The 16,328-nt window shown below is 41.4% G+C and overlaps 2 protein-coding genes across 2 annotated transcripts; both read left to right on the top strand.

The window, feature by feature from the left end:
- The first annotated feature begins 2,360 nt into the window (after positions 1-2,360).
- On the top strand, positions 2,361-3,704 carry LOC127763599 (two-component response regulator ORR11). The gene is made up of 5 exons (XM_052288353.1): positions 2,361-2,634; positions 2,732-2,778; positions 2,889-2,966; positions 3,071-3,141; positions 3,266-3,704. Exons 1-5 carry the CDS (start codon positions 2,484-2,486, stop codon positions 3,351-3,353), a joined length of 435 nt encoding a protein of 144 aa, XP_052144313.1. The 5' UTR covers positions 2,361-2,483; the 3' UTR covers positions 3,354-3,704.
- Positions 3,705-5,048: 1,344 nt separating this feature from the next.
- Positions 5,049-16,088, top strand: LOC127762455 (regulator of nonsense transcripts UPF2). The gene is made up of 17 exons (XM_052286977.1): positions 5,049-5,192; positions 5,782-5,910; positions 6,532-6,613; positions 7,014-7,216; positions 7,547-7,891; positions 8,414-8,518; positions 8,625-8,752; positions 9,604-9,777; positions 9,865-9,934; positions 10,528-10,812; positions 10,890-11,087; positions 11,671-11,772; positions 11,862-12,113; positions 12,221-12,439; positions 12,700-12,870; positions 13,370-13,555; positions 14,590-16,088. Exons 2-17 carry the CDS (start codon positions 5,833-5,835, stop codon positions 15,562-15,564), a joined length of 3,573 nt encoding a protein of 1,190 aa, XP_052142937.1. The 5' UTR covers positions 5,049-5,192; positions 5,782-5,832; the 3' UTR covers positions 15,565-16,088.
- Positions 16,089-16,328: the final 240 nt, after the last annotated feature.

The raw sequence follows: 16,328 nt of genomic DNA, 5'->3' as shown, positions 1-16,328 counted from the left end.
GATGAGGATGAAGGGTTGGAGAGAGAATGACAGTGGGTCCCACAATATATTCTTGTGTGTGAATGACAAATGAGTCCCACATATATTTTTTAATTCTATTGCCACGTAAGCGCCATGTGGGACGGAGACTAGGTCAACACCACCACGTCAGCGCTATGTTAGCAAAACCGCTGAGGAAGTCAAATTACAATGTTTTCAATAGTTTGGGAAGTCGTTCTATCCAGATTTTTTGGTTTGAGGGGTATGAATTCGATTCGGCCTATTTTAAGGGAGTCAACGTGCACTTCTTTTCATCTAAAAAAAATACCCCAGTGGGCTTTCCTCCTAGTAGTGGGCCGTGAAAACTGGATCTAACGGCCCAACTGCGCTTACGTTTCGGCCTTTCCCCGCCATTTGCGCTACTGGCCGTGCTCCTCGCCCCCACGCCGGCGAGCGCGTTGCAGCCTTGCAGGCGAGGCAAGAACCAACCTATCGCCATCTATTTTCAAGAAAAAAGAAACATATCGCCATTGCTACCGTCGCCGCCGGGGCCGAGCGCGCGCAGCTCCTTCAATTCACTGTGGAGCCGACGGTAGCTAGCTTACGCTCGCCGCCGCTCATGAGCAAAAGAAGCAATGTGCGTGCGTCGTCGGTGCGCGGACCTGCATCCTGGCGTCCAAGGTGTCGCCGCGAACAGCTGCAGCTGCAAATCTGCAGGTGCCGCATCACGTGTACGGTGTACACGGTACTGGGCTATACTACTGGCTATAAGAGCAAGATCAATAATACCGCGCTATAAAATTTGCCATGTCATTTAGTAGGCTATATAGCAATAGATGTAGCTTGCTTTTTCTTCCTTAGGCAGGCCAAAAGCTGCATGCACAGATCGTTTGTTGTCCAATCGGCATTTATCCTGAACAGCTACTACCCAATCACTATGTGCAAGCAAGGGTATGGCCAATTGCAGTAAATTCACCTAGTCTTGGAGGCTGCGTACAGCCGGCGCTAATATAGTCGCCTGCTTAAGTTCTTTGTTCTTGTTTCCCTCCGCCAGCTCAGCTTTTTTGCCATAATAAACATATAATAGCCGGCTTAATTCTCCTATTGTACTTGCTCTAACTAGCCAGTGAGCTGAAACAACTATAAAATTCAAACTGGCCAGTGCATCAAGAATCAAACGTACTACGGGGCACCGGATGCCTGAGACACGGCAATGCCGGAGTAGATATACCGTCGGCGTCGACCATTGTCTCACGGAGTCACAGATGTGTAGATTTGTTGCGTGTTGTCAGGCGGTCAAGATCCTCGCTTATCCCTGCCTCTGCTGCTGCTACAGTGCTCTGCATCCATCCATTGTCTGCATCCATAAGATTTGCTCCCCAGGCCGGCACCAATCTCTGACGATCTACGAGCTTCAACAGCAAGCAGGGCTAGCATTCATCAATTCAACCCCCACTCCTAGAGTCCTAGGACTACTAAACTACCACTGTTCCTGTCCTGAACCGTAAGGATTTTCTTTTGTTTGCAAGTCGATTCTACTACGGTCGCCTATTGAATTTCGGAAGATCGAAATTACATTTCGTCAAGGCAGACACGTTGCTCACTGTACATAGATTTGACTCTTTAATTCGCCCCCAGCGAAGGCTTCCTGTGCGTTCCATTATGCGTGTACTTGTTCGGTGGATCCTGCATTTCTGCTATGCTGTTGGACATGAGAAAAAAAATGGCGCGAGCCCAAGATTTTTCGTTTGCGGCTCCACCACCATGTGGAGGTTAATCCTGGACGCTAGTAGCAATCCAGTTCTTCCCCATGGCGCGCCAAAAATGCACAACCAAGAGTAGTAGTAGTAGTAGTATTCTTCGCCATTACGCCGATACGGTTGGTAGCTTTTCTGTCAATGCATGCACGAGATTGCACTTGGCAACACAGCAAAAGGCAGCTATCTCTCTCTCTCTCACTAGGACAAGAGAAACACTATGGAATCGAGCAAAACGTTTATGGCACATGTAAACATGAATCATATACTCCTAGCTGATGAATCACTGGTAGGGTTCACGCATTTAAGGGACAAGATCTCGGTCCTTGGCTGTGACAGGCACGCAGGGTGGAGGGAGGGAGGGAGGAGGAGTAAATACCTGACCCCCTTTGGCTCCTCCGTTTGCAGCAACAAAAGATCGCCGATTCGCCGCGCGTACAGCGCGATCGCGGCACGTGTGCGCCGTTCCGTATCCAAATCCCGTGGATTCGATCAATCGATCGATCTCTGCACTGCACAGCTGCGCCTGCAGAATCTCGCGACACCTTGTACTTCCATTTTTTTTTCCTCTCCTAAACTGCATGGTGACCTCACCGGCAACTACAGCCACCTGTGTATATATATAGACGCCCCACCGTGGTGGTGATGGATGTGAGGTTTTGTGCGGCGCGCTTGCTCATCGTATCGATCGATCCCACGAGAGTCTGCGAGAGAGAGAGAGAACGTAGGAGAGGTTGAGAAGTTGAGATGTCGTCGATCGGCGCCGGCGCAGGAGGAGCCGTGGTGGGGGCGGCCGTGGCGGTGGGCGGCGGGGCGCCGCCGCACGTCCTCGCGGTGGACGACAGCTCGGTCGACCGCGCCGTCATCGCCGGCATCCTCCGGAGCTCCCGGTTTCGTGGTACATGTGTGGTTGATGCATATCACTTTTGTTTTTTGTTCTGTTTGTGGTTGCTGCTGTTGAAAATGTTGTTGTTTTGGACGTTTTTCTGGTGCAGTGACGGCTGTGGATAGCGGGAAGAGGGCCCTGGAACTGCTAGGCTCGGTACGCCTTTGTTTTTTTCCTGAACTTTTGGCCTTGTTTTGCATGTCAGGTTGCGGTGATATGCAGCCGCAATTTTCTCATGTTCCTTTGGCTCGCTCATCATCTTGCAGGAACCAAATGTGAGCATGATAATCACGGACTACTGGATGCCGGAGATGACGGGATACGAGCTCCTGAAGAAAGTCAAGGTATACATGCATGATCTTAGATTGTCCTGCAGAAAGCTTAATTACTTTGATTAACAGGAGAATCAATCTGACGACGCAAAATCATGAATCGTATATGCATGCAGGAGTCATCCAAGCTGAAGAAGATCCCCGTGGTGATCATGTCCTCGGAGAATGTGCCAACAAGAATCAGCAGGTATTTTTATCCGTTTATAATATCTCTATTGATTAGAGCATTCTTATGTCTTATCCATACAGATTACCGAGCACTTAACCATTGTTCTTCCATCTTTGCTCTGTTCGATTGGTTTATTAACCAGATGCCTGGAGGAAGGCGCGGAGGATTTCTTGGTGAAGCCCGTCCGGCCATCCGACGTGTCGCGGCTCTTCAGCCGCGTGCTACCATGAGCCTCGCCGCCGCCGCCGCCGACTCACCGGCCAGCCGGCGGCGCAGTCACGCACGGCGGCGGACGCATTGTTTGTTTCGGAGACTTTTGAAAGAGCAGGAGAAACGGTGCAACCCTGCCTTGATCACTTGACGAATGAATTCTCCATTTTTTTTCTCGTTGGGGTCGTCTTCTTGTCTTTGTGTAACTTGTTGCAAGCTAGTATTAAGACAGAGGGAACTACTGAACTATTGAACAGAGCATATGGTCTCTGTTTCTCTCTTTTTTTTTCTCTTTTTTGTTGCTTTCAGTTTCTTGAAGTTAATTTAAAGGCGGTGACAATGGAGTTCCTAACTTGAGCCTAAATATTTTCCTGTCAGTCGAGTCCCGTTTGTGATGTGTGTGTACGTGTATCGATGAGCGTATGCAATACGTCGCGCGTACGGTGGGAGCCCTGGGGGGATCTTGTCCCCGTCACAGGCCGTTGGTGTTCTTGTGCAAAGCGTATCCGGCGATATCGTTCTCGTTCCAGTACAGACTCAGGTGCAGAGCCATGTGCGATGTGCCCATGTCGTCGCAGTAATGTACAGTAGATAGTAGCAACAAGTTCTGGTAATTCTGGCTGGCTCATCCGCTGTGGTGATACGGTCCATTAATTCCTGCCATTTCAAGTTCATAAAACCATCGGCCCGCTGGGGATTGGGATTCGGCAGCGTACTTGCCAAATGCAACCTGGATTTTGTTCTTCAGGACATTTAATACTCCCTCCGTCCCAAAAAAACTCAATTCCTGAGTTTCCATGACTAACGTTTGACCGTTTGTCTTATTTAAAAAAATTATGAAAAAATTTAAAAATATAAATCATGCATAAAGTATTATTAATGTTTTATTATCTAACAATAATAAAAATACTAATCATAAAAAAATTCATATAAAACGGACGGACAAACGTTGTACATCAAAACCTAGAAATTGAGTCTTTCTAGTCTTTCTAGGACAGAAGGAGTAAGTTTGATGATGTCGATTGGCGAATCCGCTACTGTTTATTTGCCGCTACACTTCGTACTGGCAGGTTCATTTATACTCCACCGCAGCACCACACTTCCTTTTCAAGAATGCATCCGAATTTATTACTTATTATCTTGAAATTTGTACTCCTGCATAGCAATGCATTGCAAAAGTATGCTCCGCTGGATCTTTTTATCACATTGTTTTGGAAGGAAGTACTGTACCTGATTTTCTCTCAAAGCAGATTGGTAGATATTCGAAGAAGTACCATTTTCTTCAGTTCGTAGGACTTTATATGCAGTGGATCCGGTGAATCCGGCCCATTCTCACATTTTACTGCAAGGCGAAATTACTAAACAGTGTGTTCTATACGAAAATTTTATATATAGAAATTTCTTTAAAATATCAATTATATCAATATATTAAGTTTGTAATAATCAAAATTTAATTAATTATGTGCCAATAATAGCTTTTTCGTTCTTCATCAGTTTCAAACACCATCTAATTGGGCTAGGCCGATGGGTATTCCGCATTGTAATTGTCCCCCTTAGTCAGGCCGTCTTTCGGCCCATTTATCTCCCACTCCCCCGCGTCCGTCCCTAATATTGGGCCGCGCACGTGCGAAGTCATTGCCGGGCCAATTTTCACGGGTTAGGCCCATTTAAGGAGAGAGATCCTCCTGCTTCTCCCCTCCCGTGCTCCCCTTTCTTCCCCTGCGCCCTCCCACCGGGAGTCCACACCCCTCTCCTCCTCGCCCGCAACCTCCCCCTTCGTGCCGGCCTTCGACCGAGAAAGCGCGGCGTCTCCCCAGCCACGCGCTCGTCTCCGGCGACCGCCGCGCCCTCTCCTGCAGGTACGTGCCCCTGCTTCCCCCACGTTCCCCTCCCGTGCGCCGTGCGCCGGGGCTCTCTCGGGCTTCCGGGCCGAGACGGCGGCGGCGGCGCGAATTGTGGCGCGCCCGCCCTACCGTCCTCTCGGTCTCCGCCCGCTTCGGGACACCCCTGCGGTGCCGCTGCCAACTAGGGAGTAGTTTCACACGCTTAGTTCGATCCCTAGGGGTTTTTGGTTTTGATGCGTTCAAACCTAGCGATTCGATTCCTGTCGGTTTTATTTGCAATTGGGAGAAACTATCCACTTTAATTCAGTCTCTGCGGCCCGCGGGGGGTAGGTGTGTGTGGTGGTAGGGATTAGTTGCCCTGCAGTAAGTTCTGTATGTTTGGGTACTTTGAGCACTACAGATCTCTAGTGATCAGCGTGAATCTCTAAATAATGGCCTTTATGGCTTTGTCATTAACGTGAGATGCACATATGTCGTGCATATCTTATTGTGCTGTTTGTCAGGGATGTTGCATTTAGCTGTATTTTGCAAATAATTTGCAGTTGCAGACTTGCAGTGAACTACTAGTTTCTAAAACGTGAAACATTCCTCTTCTCTTTTCTAGTTTTGCAGCTTTCCACTGTGTATATCTGGTTTCTACTTTTTGTAAAATAAAATGGAGAACACTCAGAATGAGAACAGCAAGGAAGCCAAGCAAGATGACGAGACCCGCCAAAACAAGCAAGATGATGAGGTAATTCTGGTGTGCCTTTAGTAACAATCTGAAACAGGCAATTTTGCTTAATCTCATTTTAGCACGATACTTTTTCATTGACAAAATCAATGGATGTTGGCTGCAATTCAATAAGGGAGCAGGTTGATGTCCATAATTTGTCATTATTATAATGGTTGGGTTTTTTGCTTCCCATTTTTCACCATGATAGCCAGAGATGCTTTGATTACATGGGGGCATAACACAGCATGGTTCTGACGCATTGAACCACATTATACTTGTTTACTGTGGATCTGAATCTCGCAACTTAACAACTGAAGTTACCAGCAGAAATTATGAATCTGCAACACATATTTGACTTAGCTTTACAAACAAAACTGTTCTGGTTATATTAGTACTCAACACACAAGAAAACTCCCTTACAACCAATTCAGTTCTAGTTTCTTTAACTTGAGGTATTTGCGTAAAAAGTGTACTCTTGATTGCCTGTGAAATGGACTCGTTTGCTGTTTCTAGAACTGTGGCAGATCTAGTTGAAGATTGATAATTTGTAAACTACCCTGTACAATTGGTCGTCTGCACTTTCTAGTGACGTGACTTCAGAAATTCTGCTCACTGATCCTAAATTTTGGCTGTATGCAGGAGGCTCGTCTTGAAGAATACAAAAAACTTGTTGATCAAAAGACTGCCCTCCGCCGGAGCAACCTAAACTCTGAAAGGCCTGGTACTAAGTTGCATTCAGTATAATGACTTCATAGTGGTCATGGTGAATATTAGTGACTAATTTGAATATTTATATTTTTTTGCTAAAGTGAGATTGTTGTGGATGAGGAATTTTTGTAGTGATTTTGGAGTCTTAGCTACGAAAATAACCTCAAAAGCTACTCAATGACTTCATTTTAATTCATTGTTTGTCTTTTTTTCTCAAATTTACCACTCTCGTAATCCTTGGTTCTCTTGCGTTGGAATGGATGGTTAATATTTATGCCGTTGAGGTTAATGAAATTTTGAGTTATATTCAGTCAGAAAAATGTTTGAGTTCTTGATTAGATAATTTCTAATGGTGATAAGTCATAACCACATTTTTCTAGCACTATTATGATATGGTGATTCTCTAATTTCAGATGCAAATTACTTGAGGACTCTTGACTCCAGTATTAAGCGAAATACAACAGTTATAAAGAAACTCAAAACAATAAATGATGAACAGAAGGATGGATTGATGGATGAGTTGAAAAGTGTGAACTTGAGCAAATTTGTCAGCGAGGCAGTTTCTTATATTTGTGAGGCCAAACTTCGTTCTGCTGATATACAAGCTGCTGTTCAGGTAATTGAGTTCGAATAACTTGTGTGGTCTTAGTGTGTTTGCAAAAGTGCCTATATAAGGAACCATCCGACCTGTACTTGAGCAAGGTCTTTTGTTCAATGCAATTGACTATTTAGTTTCTAGGTTGCATAATGAAGCATTTTCCATTGCCTAGTGATGCTCTTTACATGTGCTGTTACATGTATTTCAGTTATTATTTGGACTTATTGCATCATGCTTTACTGCAATTTGCTTGTTTTGAGTTTTCTTTGATAAAGACTTGAACTTCCAAAAGTGTCACTTCTATCTGGAATTGTGTAATATAATAACCATTGTGTCAATGTAATTTAGGTTTGCTCCTTACTTCATCAAAGATACAAGGATTTCTCTCCTTGTCTTACACAAGGGCTACTAAAGGTATTCTTTCCTGGGAAATCTGGAGAAGATTTGGACGCAGACAAAAACTCAAGAGCTATGAAGAAGAGAAGCACACTGAAACTTCTAATTGAACTGTATTTTGTTGGGATTGTTGAAGATGCTAGTATATTTGTAAACATTATAAAAGATCTTACGTCATTAGAACACTTGAAGGACCGGGAAACAACTCAGGCAAATTTGTCTCTTCTTTCTGCCTTTGCTCGTCAAGGGAGATTTTTCATAGGGTTACAGTCTCATGGTCAAGAAGCTTATGATGAGGTAAGAGAAATTTAAGCATACTTATTAAATCATGAGACTTCATTAGGAAGAGAGATCTACTCTTTACTTGTTGAACGGAAATCATTCAACTGGTTTTGTTTCTGAATATGTGCACATACATTTTTCAGCTTTTAGAAATGTATAAAATATCGAATTTGACTAGTTCACCACTAAGGATAGATAGACCCATAAGGTTTAATTTTGTTATTATAAAAAGAAAATGGTGGGGAACTTCAATTCAGGAAGTGCCTAGGCTATAATTGACTCGTTGTGCCCAAGGGCTTAAGCATGGGAAGGATCTGTATGTATAAAATGATCCTACCTGGCTACTTCCCCACCTTATGCTAAGCTGTGTTATCCTAAGGATTCTACCAATACAGCATTCTGGAATACATATACCAGCTAGCACATTGTTCAGAAGACTCATATGTTTGAATGATTCGAACAAACTCTTGTCCATGCATTATAGTATCCATACTATTGCGCTGAGTATCTGACCGCACAAATTCTGAATTGGTACAGTTATTTAAGGATCTAAATGTTACGGCTGATCAGAAAAAGTTCTTCAAGAAAGCCTTGAACACTTATTATGATGCTGTAGCTGAACTACTCCAATCAGAACATGCGGTAACTGCTCTCTTATATATACTAGTTTTGCCTTCTTTTGTCATCATTTTTTTTACTTTCCTCTGATATCTTTTATGAATATGTCCCAACTATGCACTATCCCCAGTCTCTTCGTCTGATGGAGGCAGAGAATGCAAAAGTTTTAACTGCCAAAGGTGAACTAAGCGACGAGAACACTGCTTCGTATGAAAAACTCCGGAAGTCTTTTGATCATTTACAACGTGGTGTATCCTCGTGAGTATACATTTGAGAGTGTTATCTTTAATTTATTTGTATATGGTTCCGTAACAGCATAAGCTACCATTTATCCAGTTCTCACATCTGGTCTTCTGTTAGGGAGCTTATAGTTGCATAGTATTGCAGGACATGTGCTGCCCTGGAATTTACCATTTTAATTTCCTCTAATTTGTTATCTTTATTACAATGCAATCATGGTGTTCTGTACCACACACACTGTAACATAGTTTATCATATGAATATACATACACATGAATGAGGAGTATACCATGCCTAAGTGCAGCTGGGATACAACATGTACCAGACATTCCTGGCCCCTCTCAAATTTCAGTATAAAAACAATATGTAACTTAGAGGATTTCCTTTTGATCATGTAAATCGAATTTTACTGTTTTGATCGAACTTCAAAACATTGTTTCCTTCCTACTAAGCAAAAGATTTACAAAGTGATATAGAAGACATCTTTCTACCTATTTTATCCTATAATATGTTTTCATGTTTGTGATTGCAAAAGACCACAGATATTTAATTAATTCACAGCCGCACATTCTGGGGAAAAAGATCTGCTCAATGACATTGCAAATGGTTAAATTGTAAATTTTGCATCCAATGTGAGGATGGCAAGTTGGGACCAGTGTCCACATTCAGTGATACATCAATGTTAATTTCCAACACGTGATCTTTGTAGTGTTACTGTTCAATGCCATTAAATTTTGGTAGATAAATATAACTATTTTGCCATGTGTTGACTAACTGTTGGCACTTATCTTTTGATGATGTTAACATTATCATCTAGTTGCATGTATTTTGTGTGTGGTTTTTGCCAATCTTTAACCTTTCTTTTGCAGGTTAGCTGAAGCTCTTGACATGCAGCCCCCCGTGATGCCAGATGATGGAAACACAACTAGAGTTACTACAGGAAGTGATGTAGCCCCGTCTACTGCAAAAGAACCGTCTGCACTGGAACCTATTTGGGATGATGAGGATACAAAAGCTTTTTATGAATCTTTACCTGATCTCAGGTTTCCCTTCATATCTTCACTGTTATCTTCTCTCACTAGTTAGTTGTTGTGGAACTACATTAACCTATATGCCTTAATTTCGAGCAGAGCATTTGTGCCCGCTGTGTTATTGGGAGAGGTTGAACCAAAGTTGAATGAGAAGGGTCGTGAACAATCTGTAAGAACACAATGTCTCCAAACTTAGTACTTTTTTTCTGTGTAAACTGGTTTTTTAGATATCAATATATCACTGCATGACAATTTGGTTGTCACTTATGTTTCCTTGGGTACTCTTTTTTAGTGGCACGAGGCATCCAGAGTATCTCCATTTTGCTCATTTCTTCTGTGTATCAAAGTTCAGACCTTTTCAGTCTCTTAGATATGGCTGACGATTCTGTTTAAATTCAAATAGTGTATGTAGATTGATTCAAGCTAAATATTTGTGCAGTGTTTTAATTCCCAATTGATGTTAATCAAATATGTGATGTTATATGGAGATGTTTGACAGAGCATGATCCAATGAATGCTTTCCATTTCCTTGTTTACAATTTTGATTGATAAAGTGTTCCAATACATTTTCATATCTTATACACAAGATTGTTTCTGTGTCCTTGTTGTATGTTTGTGGATTGGGAGAGGAAAAGAGAGAAGATGGAATGTGTTCATTGCTTTTTTAAATGTGCATTTTCTTACTTTTTTTTGTATCATTTCCCTTTTGTATGTCATTGTGTCATGTCCTGCCCTAAACCATTGTTGCATGTTCTTTTGAAGGAACCCGTCGCAGAACAAGATACTGACGTACATGACAATCCTCAAACTTCTTCCATCACTGAATATCATCTGGAAGGAAAGGCAGATGATGGAGTGAAGGATAGTGAAGAAAAAGATAAAGATAAGGGAAAAGGTGTAGACAAGGAAAAATCTAAAGAGAAGGATTTTGACAGAAAAACTGAAAGAGAGAAGGAGAAAATAAGAGCTGTGGATGGTGCAAGTTTAGACAACCTCCTTCAGAGGCTGCCAGGATGTGTTAGCCGTGATCTTATTGACCAATTGACGGTATTAACTCAAATTGTATTATCGATCCACTTCATGTTTAACACCAATTATCATTCATAACTTACTTTTGGTTCCAGGTTGAGTTTTGCTACCTAAATTCTAAAGCAAGTCGAAAGAAACTCGTGCGGACGTTATTCAATGTTCCAAGGACTTCACTGGAACTTTTGCCTTACTATTCTCGGTTGGTGGCTACACTTTCAACATGTATGAAAGATGTTCCAAGTATGCTTCTTTCTATGCTTGAAGAGGAGTTCAACTTCTTAATAAATAAGAAGGTATGCTGACATTAACTCTTTTCTTCCCTTTGCATTATTTGTGCTCATTTCATGTTCCTTCTCAAAAAGATTCTTCTTTTATTATTTTTCGAAAGAAAATTCTTGTTTTTTTCCTTTGTGATATCTGGTATGCCCTCTGTTTTCTTTTACTTATTGTTTAGGACATTGTTACAGTCTCCAATGTACATGTTTGATCATCGCCTTCTCTAATCGTATACTCATTGTAAAACAATAACTATGTTTAAAAAATCATGACATTTACTAATGACATAGTTCACATATGAAATCTTTATATTATTATAGCATATGCGAGTGACTTAAGATTTCAAGGTTTGTCTGCATGAATTCTAAAACAATATATATTTAATAATGGAGGGACTATATATCATTAGCTCTCCGATCTATATTAGGCTATTAACATCAATGTAAGCAAAGACAATCATGGACCAGATGTTCTGCATCTTCCCCACATATAATCCAAACAGACTAGGAAATGTTAAGTTTAAGGGACGCAAGATTTTCTTTTCTCCCCTTTGATAGTTACCGTGACTAACTATTCCTCGCTGTTTTGTTATTTTTTCAGGATCAGATCAACATTGAAACAAAAATAAAAAACATTAGGTTTATTGGGGAGTTGTGCAAATTCAAAATTGCACCTGCAGCTCTTGTTTTTAGCTGCTTGAAGGTATTCATATCTTGTGCATTGATTTGGAACTTTATAGCTCTGCTGCATTTCCACTTGCTTTGTGTACTCATATCTTATATATTTTGCAGTCCTGCCTAGATGATTTCAGTCATCATAACATTGATGTGGCCTGCAATCTACTCGAGACTTGTGGACGTTTTTTGTATCGTTCACCTGAAACTACTATTCGTATGGCTAACATGTTGGAGATACTGATGCGATTGAAAAATGTGAAGAATTTGGATCCCCGCCACAGTACACTTGTAGAAAATGCCTATTACCTTTGTAAACCACCTGAAAGATCTGCTCGAGTTTCAAAAGTTCGGCCACCTCTGCATCAAGTAAAATTTCTGTCTTCTTTGATCGTTTCTTTGATTATTTTCACTGAATTTATCTACAGAGTATAGTGTAGTAGTGATTATTTCATCGTCTTTTTCTTCCTCTGCAGTACATACGGAAATTGCTTTTCTCCGATCTTGATAAATCAAGTGTTGAACATGTTCTTCGCCAATTACGCAAGCTACCTTGGGTGGAGTGCCAACAATACCTTATAAAGTGTTTTCTAAAGGTTCACAAGGGAAAATACAGCCATGTTCATCTGATTGCCCTTCTAACTGCTGGTCTTAGTCGCCATCATGATGACTTTGCTGTTTCAGTGGTAGATGAGGTTAGTTCCTTTGTTCAAGGTATTAGCTCATGTTTTTGATCCAAAGGGTCATGTCTGATTGTAATAATTTACCTTTGTTTCTGAACAAAATCTTTGTGTTTGGAATGTTTGAGAAATAGCTACGCCACCAAAATTCTATCCACAAGCTCTCTTTTTTGCAAGTCAGCTAGTAGAAATAAATTGTAACAAAGTGGCAGTTTTCAGTTTTTATCTTGTGGATCATGTCCAAGTGGTTTACTTTATTCTCTATTTCAATTCAGGTTTTAGAGGAGATAAGGGTAGGGCTGGAGCTGAATGACTATGGAATGCAACAAAGGCGTCTCGCCCACATGAGATTCCTTGGAGAGCTATACAGCTACAAGCATATTGATTCATCAGTTGTATTCGAGACTCTGTACCTTATCATTGTATTTGGTCATGGAACTCCTGAGGTAAACGAGTATATCCTTTAGCAAAGATTGGAAACTTTTTTATATCTTCATTTAACTTTACGGCACTATTCCTTATTTCTGTTGATATGTTCAGATGCAGGCTCAGACTCTGTAATTTTCAAAAAAGAAAACCACATGGCTCTAAGATTGCTGTTTTGAAACAATTAAATTGCTATACTAGAACATTGTTTCGTGCTCTGATCCTTTCTCTTTGCTCAGTACAACACAAGAGCAACTTCATCAAAAGTTAATCATGCTGTGCCTGGCTTTAGTGTTATGTAACTTGTTTGCTGTATTTGTGTGCATATTACACACTCCAAATTATACAGAACATCAGCATATTTCTTAGAGTGAAAAGCCTGGATTTTGTGGCATTAACATTGATCTTCTTACTCATGTCCTTTTTAATACTTATTGCAAGCTGATTTTAAGAAAGATCTAACTAATCTTTCTGTCATTGTATTCAGTTGAGTAATCTTCTTCTTTTTTTTTACCCCAGCAAGATGTGTTGGATCCACCAGAAGATTGCTTCAGGATCAGGTTAATCATTACACTTCTGCAGACTTGTGGCCACTATTTCAACAGAGGCTCTTCAAAAAGAAAGCTTGACAAGTTCTTGCTGCATTTTCAAAGATATATTATTAGTAAAGGGCCCTTACCACTTGACATAGAATTTGACGTTCAGGTTAGTTTTTCTCATTATACACCTTGCCAATGTTCATAAGTACATTTTAGTATTCTTTATCATGTGAACAGCCTGATGACAACCCAACATGCATATATACTTTTGTGAAACTTCTCCATTAGAGATGCTGGGTTACTAAGTAAAAAAAACACGAGTTGTGTCATATGTGTGCAGTCAAACTGCTGTTGTTTGTAGCCAAGAATAGTCATTTGACCCATAAGTTCATAACTATTCTTGGCTAAAATGACTATTCTTGGCTACAAACAACTCGTGTTCATAACTTATGCAGTCATTTGACCCATCTTGTTGGGTTTTTTCCCCTCATAAGTTCATAACCAGAATCCGACAAGATGGGTCAAATGACTGCAAACAAGATGGGTCATTTGACCCAACAAGATGGGTCAAATGACTGCATAAGCTTTCTATTGATTACTTCATCATATTTCTGAGGCATGTTGATATTCGGGTATTGCCAAATATGGGTATTTGGTTTGTAACCAAATGAACTTTACAAAAAAATTGCATTATGAAATTTGGTAAGCGAATGGACCTGTAATCCTTTCTTTTCTTGAGAAACTAGGGGGACCAGAATAGAAAAGAAAATTGGGTTTCACTCCTATCGACCTGTTTGTTTTGCTAAATAGGAGAAGCTAAGTCAACAATACTTTTCTTGCTAACAAGAAACATTAAACAGTAAAATAGAACAAGGAGTATCTTGTCTTGAGCCTTGACTTCTGTAGGGCCACTGTGCAAAAACTACGTACTTTACAAGTGAAACAATGAAATATCTTAGAACATTGTAACTTCGTAACCAGTCAATATTGTTATGTTTTGTGCTTAATCCTACCATTGTTATTATGTTTGTACAACGAGTCAAAAGGAAATCGACAGGATCAGTTTCATGCATTTGAATTTTGGAATATATTACTCTCTACTGGAGCTGTAGATATATGGCTTATGATTACTTGATTTTTTTTGTTGGCGTTCATTACATTGATGATGCCGAAAATATATTTTGCCATGTGTTCTTGCAGGATTTGTTTGCTGAGCTAAGACCCAACATGGCTAGGTATTCATCAGTAGAAGAACTGGATGCTGCATTACTTGAGCTCGAAGAAAGTGAGCGTGCAGCCTCAGTTGAGAAGCCTGAAAATGAAAAGCTCTCAGACAGCGAATCTCAGAAGGTGCAGCCACATGATACTGCCTTTTCTGCTAACGGCAGGAGCTCAGCAAATGGAGCCGAGGAAAATGGCAAGGATCATGAAGGAGCTGACAGTGAAAGTTATTCAGATAGTGGCAGCATTGATGGTCATGAAGACGAGGAAGATCTTATGTTCGAGGATAAATCAAATGACGCATCTGAGAATGAAGGTGATGATGAGGATGATGGCATTCCTGCTGGTTCTGATGAAGATGAAGGTGTTGAGGTTAGACATAAAGTCGTGCAAGTTGATCCTAAGGAGCTAGAAGACTTTGATCGGGAGCTGAAAGCCCTTCTTCAGGAGAGCTTGGAGTCACGTAAATCAGAGGTACGGCCCAGGGCCACTTTGAACATGATGGTACCAATGAATGTCCTTGAGGGTTCTAAGGACCCAAGGGCTGTCGAGTCCGAGAGTGGAGAAGAAACTGTGGATGAAGAGGGTGGTAGTGCTGGGGGTGGCAGCAAGGTGCGTGTTAAGGTGCTAATGAAGAAAGGGCACAAGCAGCAAACAAAACAGATGTTCGTTCCTGGTGACTGCTCACTTGTGCAAAGCACAAAGCAGCAAGAGGCTGCTGAGCTTGAGGAGAAGCAGAGTATTAAGCGCAGAATCCTGGAATACAATGAAAGGGAGGAAGAAGAAATGAATGGTGGATCGTCACAGATGGGAAATTGGGGTCAAGGAGGAAGCAACACCGGCAGCAGTATCAGATCAGGTGGACGGGGCATTTGGGATGGTTCGATCAGAGGAGGTCGGCAGCGGCACCACATTGCTGGTGGTTTCTACCATAGTTATGGAAGGAGACGATGAATGCTACTTGTCCTAAGGTTTTTGATAGGACGATGGTTTTGAAGGGTTTTCTTCTAACTGCCTAAAGCCTTGTTTTTGAAGGGGATTTATTATACATCTAGTGTGGAATTAATTCCCCTCAATTCTCTTCAATCCCTTTCTTATGAGGATTAACTGAAAATCTTGAAGAGGTAAAACAGGCTTATGGAAAGGTGGTTGACATGAAGTAAAAACAAGTTTACGAAAAGATTAATGACTAGCACTCAATATAACCTAGTGCATCACCGACAATGGAGGAAGGAAAGATGTCTTCTGATCAGCTAATGACTTGATGGTTGCATTGGTCGGAGGCTCGGAGCTTAAGTGGGGCACGTTGATCCCGTTGTGCTTTTGTACATAAGGTGTTCTTGCATCTCGAGTGCTGAATAACATGTTTTAGTTGGGACCTTATCACCTTAACAGCCTGTAATATGCTTGTGCGTCTACTTGATGCAAAATACACATGTGCTGATTCTGTCTTAACGCGGAGCTTTGTTAATAGGGAGTATCTTGCAAATAGCATGTCACCTACTGCAATTATTTTGTACCAGCTCCTATGGAATATGGACAAATCCTTGAAGCCCTTGCATTCATATCCTCATCATGGCCACAAAGGTATTCTTGCCGTTAGTCGTCACAAGTTCCCAGAACAGGGTCCTGTAAAGACGCACTCATCTCATGCATAGTACACACTTTCACTACTGACCCAATCTGCAGCAGGAGCTCCGAGTGATCGAGCCAGCCAA

This window comes from Oryza glaberrima, chromosome 2, assembly GCF_000147395.1.
Source record: "Oryza glaberrima chromosome 2, OglaRS2, whole genome shotgun sequence".
NCBI classification, from domain to species: Eukaryota; Viridiplantae; Streptophyta; class Magnoliopsida; order Poales; family Poaceae; genus Oryza; species Oryza glaberrima.
This window is presented reverse-complemented; position numbering and strand designations above follow the sequence as displayed.